The sequence below is a fragment of the Oratosquilla oratoria genome, chromosome 24, assembly GCF_046742065.1.
Source record: "Oratosquilla oratoria isolate Oo_2021 chromosome 24, ASM4674206v1, whole genome shotgun sequence".
Taxonomy (NCBI): Eukaryota; Metazoa; Arthropoda; class Malacostraca; order Stomatopoda; family Squillidae; genus Oratosquilla; species Oratosquilla oratoria.
In genome coordinates, this window is record NC_134800.1 from 16,248,550 (window position 1) to 16,254,346 (window position 5,797).

Below are 5,797 nucleotides of genomic sequence, written 5' to 3' on the forward strand. Positions count from 1 at the left end.
AATATTAGAACTTTAGTGAGGAAACTTGAAAATATCAAGAAGAAAATCAATAACTGTGAAAATGCTGTGGTGTTCAATTCAGTGTGTATAAAAGAAAACCTGCGCCCTAAGTATACAATATACATATATATATATATATATATATATACATATATATATATTGTATATATATATATATATATGCCCATTTATACTAATATATATATATATATATATATATATATATATATATATATATATATATGTATGTATATATATTTATATATATATATGTGTGTGTGTGTGTATGTGTGTATATATTACATATATATATATATATATATATATATATACATGTATATATATACATGTATATATGTATATATATATATATATATATATACATGTATATATGTATATATATATATATATATACATATATATATATATATATATATATATATATATATATATATTCTGTTAAAAATTACAGCAAAAGAATTGTTAATTAACTTTTTCCATGAGCTCTCAAGCTTGCGAAAAGTAGATTTCTGGTAGGGGGAAAGAGAGTAAATCAAATATCCAAAACTCATAGGCACTCCCATGGGCTCGCCTATTTCAGTTGTAGTGGCTGAAGTGGTGATGCAGCAGTTTGAGGCAGAACTTCTGAGGACAGCTCCCCCGTCCCTGAAATTATGGGTGAGGTATGTGGATGACGTTTTCGCTGTAATGCAAGACAAAGACATTGACCCTTTCTTCATTAATCTCAATTGCTTAGAATCGGCCATCCAGTTCTCCATGGAATTGGAAGTTAATGGGGCGCTTCCGTTTCTGGACATCTTAGTTTCACGAGAACGAGATCACCTCGAGACCAGCATATACAGAAAGCCCACACACACAGACAGACTTCTAGACTATGACAGTTACCACCCGGACTGCCACAAAAGAAGCCTAATCCGCACGTTATGGAACCGAGCTGACAAGATCTGCTCCACGACACGACAGATGCGGTGAGGGCCGAGAAGAGGCACCTACGTGAAGTTTTCCGAACCAACGGCTATCCGAAACGGACCGTACGGAAATGGACGAGGACACGACGCACCGAGACACAATCCCCTCACACAGGGCACAGGGTCACGATCCCATACATTAAAGGTGCATCGGAGGTAACAGCCAGGATACTCCGGGAGAAGAACATACAGGTAGCACATAAGCCACGCAACACTCTGCATCACAACCTCACCAGGGTCAAGGACACAGAAGCACCCACCCAGCAGGCGTGTGTAGTGTACCGCATGGGCTGTTTGGATTGTGATGCAGATTACATAGGAGAAACACAGAAGAAACTCGCAACCAGAATTGAAGAACACAAGCGGGCAGTTAAACGGAAAGATGCAGCCTCAGCACTCTACAAACACATTAACGAATCACAACACAATATTGACTGGGAAGGAGCCACAGTGGTACATAGAGACAACTCAAAGAAAAGGAGACTATTCTTAGAAGCTTGGAAGACTAAAGAGGTTAGCGTAAACAGGTGCATAGATTTAAACCCTATATACCTGGTTGCTAAAAACACAAACACAGACGTAGCTTGAATTGGCTTCCTTTCAAACTACGGGATCGAGGGTGGACAAGGCGAACTAAAGTCACAGTGTGGGTGACCAAGTTTTGATTTATTTCATTTGCCCACAAGTGCGTAGTGCACATTCAATTGACGCATAGTACCATTTTATTAAATTTCATTTTATTGCATTGTTTTATTGTACTTTATTTCACTTTGTTGTATTTTATGTCATTTTATTATTTTATTATATTTATTTCCTCTGATCACTAGTGCGTAGTGCATTTTTTCAATTGTTGCACAAGTGTCAGTTTATTCTATCTTATTACATTTTATTTTATTGTATTGTATTGTACTTCTCTTTTTCTCTTTTTCTTATAGGAAATATCCCCTGTGGGGCTACAAGGAGTAGGATGCCTAGTCCCAATCCCCGTCCCTTTCTTCTCGCCTCTTACGATCCAAGTGGGAATACTTGGTGGCAGTATTCTTTTCCCCCACCACAGGGAATTCCCCCATCACAGAAAAAGAATACTCAGAGAAATGGTACAGGACAGCAACAAGGGGTTGGAGGACAGCATAACGGAGGGGCAGTCGTAGTATAAAAGTGTCATAATTTCTCTATGCACACAGATTTTCTCTATCATAGACAAAATGATGTGTTGCTCTGGTCCGTAGGGGCGCCCCATATATAGACCCTAAAATATCAACTGCATGCTACTTTGCCACAATAACAAGCAGCCAATACCCCAGTAGACTGGAAGTGAGCATTAAGGGAGAGCGACAGGAGGAAGTGGATAGTTTTAGATACTTGGGTGCAAATGTGGCAGGGAAAGGTGGAGTGAAAGTGGAGGTAGAATGTAGATTGAGAGAAGCGAGTAAATGCCTTGGTGGATTAAAGAGTGTAATGAGGAATAGACATTTGGGAATGGATGCGAAGAGGAGACTGTATGAAGGAGTGATTGTGCCAACAGCACTGTATGGGGCAGAAACATGGAACATAAGAGAAGAAGAGAGAAGAAGTTTGAATATGTTTGAGATGAGATGTCTGAGAAGTATGATGGGGGTTACTAGGCTGGATAGAGTGAAAAATGAGGGGGTGAGGAGGAGAACAGGGGTGGAAAAGGAGCTGGGAGATAGGGTTGATGAAAGAATATTAGGATGGTTTGGACACATGGAAAGAATGAGTGAAGAAAGACTAGTAAAAGAGGTATGGAAGGCAGATGTGGAGGGGGTGAACATGAGGGGACGTCCTAGGATGAGGTGAAGGGGGCTTTGGGGAAGAGGGGAATGTCTGTTAAGGAAGGACGGGAGAGGACAGAAGACAGGGGCGAATGGAGAATGGTTGTATATGGATGATGTTGTGATTGCATGAGGTGGAATGGGCGAGGGGATGGGGGTGAGGTAGTATGTGTGAGCAAAATTTGACACAGCCCGAAGGGATTTCTCCCCGTCCTCTCCTTTTATGCAATGGGGGGACGGAGAGGGGGGGTCGCCGATTTAATGAAGCAGCCTTGCTGTGGATGTGTTGTGTCTTGCGACACTGCTTCTGACCCAGGGCAGTGGACAAGGTGCAGGGATGACCCGTCATTCAGGAGGTACTAAGATGGGAGGGAGGGTGGACGGGTGTGGAGTGTATTCAGGGATGGAATGGGTGGGAATGATTTTATGCCTTTCTCTTTTTGGCTACCTCCCTGGTAAGGGGGAAAAGCCTTGGTATTTGTATGTATGTATGTATGTATTGTACTTTGTTGTATTTGATTTTATAATATTTCATTTATTCTTTGTAAAATTAGATATGTAAGGAGGCCTAGTCGTCCGATACTCGGAGCGACTGGAAGAAGAGGGGGGACCCGGACAGCTTCGGCAGTTCGGAATACCTCTCCCAATTCCAACCACGGACAGTATAATAGCTCATTTGAACACTGTACATTTTCACACCCCTGAAGACGGTCCTAGGACTACGACCGAAACGTCGGGCATTAAACTTCCCACTTTGAGTCTGGTGTTTACGCTTCTCCCCTACAAGAGACTTTATTCTCCCCTTACAAGAGACTTTATTCCTGACCGGTTTCGCCTCTGAAGAAGCCTCAAAGGCGAAACCGGTCAGGAATAAAGTCTCTTGTTCCAAATCGTGTCTTTCCATTCTTATGGAATGGTAAGAATGGAAAGACACGATTTGGAACAAGATACTTTATTCCTGACCGGTTTCGCCTTTGAGGCTTCTTCAGAGGCGAAACCGGTCAGGAATAAAGTCTCTTGTTTTCAATCGTGTCTTTCTATTCTTACCATTCATAATAGATATACATATATATATATTTATATATATATATATATATATATATATATATATATAAATTGGAAACTGGTATGTTATAACACATTTGTAAATATTCACTAAACCCACTTTCGGAGAAATAATATCGAAAGGACAGGAAAATTGTATTAATTGCTTAATGCTCCAAGTGCTATTCTTAGGCCTTTGTTTTGGATGATGTTCAGGGGTTGTAACGTGGTTGGTGTTGCCGATCCATAAATCTGACACCTATAGTCTAATTTAGATCTAATTAGGGACTTATAAATCATTAGCAGGGATTTCCTATCTGCTCCCCAATTTGTGCCCGTTAGTTTACGTAGCAAATTAATTCTCTTGTTGCACGCATCAACTAGATATTTTACATGGGCCTTCCAGTTTAGCCTGGAGTCCAGTTTCAGGCCAAGGAAAAAGGTTGAATTTTGTACTGGAATGGGAGTACCATGTAATTACAGATTTATTTCTGCCTGGGCTCTGCGTGAAAATACAATTACTGTTGACTTTAATTCCGAAAACTTAAATCCCCATTTGTCAGACCAGTCCTGGAGCGAGTCCAGGGCCAGTTGTACGCGAGAGCCGGAAAACTTGGCGTTCGGTGAGGAATGCCAGATTCCGACGTCGTCAGCGTATAATGAGTATTTAAGGTTCCGAGGTGGAGCGGGTAGAATATCGTTTATGAGCAACATAAATAAAGTGGGACTTAACACACTTCCCTGTGGTACGCCATTTTCTTGTGTGCGTACTGTTGAATAATAATTTTGATTTCTAACCGAAAAAGTTCGTTCTTTTAAAAAAAATTGAATGAAAATAAGGAGATTCCCTCTAAGGCCAAGTGCATAAAGTTTTTCGAAGATACCACGTCGCCATGACATGTCGTAGGCTCTTTCTAAATCTAAAAAACAAGCAACAAGGTATTCTTTCCTCTCGAAAGAGGAGAGGATATCTTGTTCTAAGTTGACCAAATGGTCAAGACTACTTCTATTTTTCCTGAAACCACATTGGGCAGGAACTATTAAATTTTGGGACTCTAGGATGAATTTTAATCTGTTATTGGCCATACGTTCTAATACTTTGCATAAGCAGTTGGTAAGCGCTATAGGGCGATAAGAGGAAGGACTCTTTGGGTCCTTCCCCTTTTTGAGAATAGGTATGACGTGGGCATGTCTCCATGTTTTTGGGAATTCTTGACTACTCCAAATTGCGTTGTATATTTCTAGTAATTTTTCAGTGAAATTGAATTCAAATGTTGCAGCATCTCATACCTAATCCCATCTGGGCCAGCAGAGGTTCCTCTACACGAGCTTAAGGCTTGTTGAAGCTCGTGTAGTTGGAAGGGGGTGTTATAGTCATGGTGTGTCTGTGTATAGAAGATCAGTGATTCTGCTTCCCGTCTTTGTTTGTGTTGTAAAAAGGTTGGAGAATAGTTATTTGTGTTGCTTGTTTGCGTGAACGTGTCTGCGATTGTGTTTGCGATGTCCAGGGGAGCATCTACAAACGTGTTTCCAATAGTTAGGGTCTTAATGTTTGGTGTATATTTGCCGTCTATCTTTCGAACGGCTGACCAGATTTGTGATAGAGGAGTGTTTATGTTTATTGTAGAGATGTAATCATGCCAAGACTTTCGTTTGGCATGTTTTATTGTTCTACGGGCCTCTGCTTGCGTCTTTTTAAAAGTAATAAAATTTGGTGCAATCGGGTTATTTTTAAAAGTTCGATATGCCCTATTCCGCTTGCAAAGTGCTTTTCTGCAGTCTGATGTCCACCAAGGAACTCTATGCTTGTGAAATACCGAGGTTTTTGGTATATGCTTAATAGCTGAATTCAAAATAGAGTTGGATAAATTTAATATTTTGTCATCCATATTATCCCCTGTGATGTTGACGTTGGTGGTTGTGCGATACATTTCCCAGTTGGCTTTTTTGATGTTGAATTTGGGACATGGA

The 5,797-nt window shown here is 40.4% G+C and overlaps 1 protein-coding gene across 1 annotated transcript; it reads left to right on the plus strand.

Annotated features, from left to right (window-relative positions):
- The first annotated feature begins 582 nt into the window (after window positions 1-582).
- Window positions 583-993, plus strand: LOC143038276 (uncharacterized). Its single transcript, XM_076207297.1, has one exon. The coding sequence runs from the start codon at window positions 583-585 to the stop codon at window positions 991-993; it is 411 nt and encodes a 136-aa protein (XP_076063412.1).
- The last annotated feature ends 4,804 nt before the right edge of the window (window positions 994-5,797 follow it).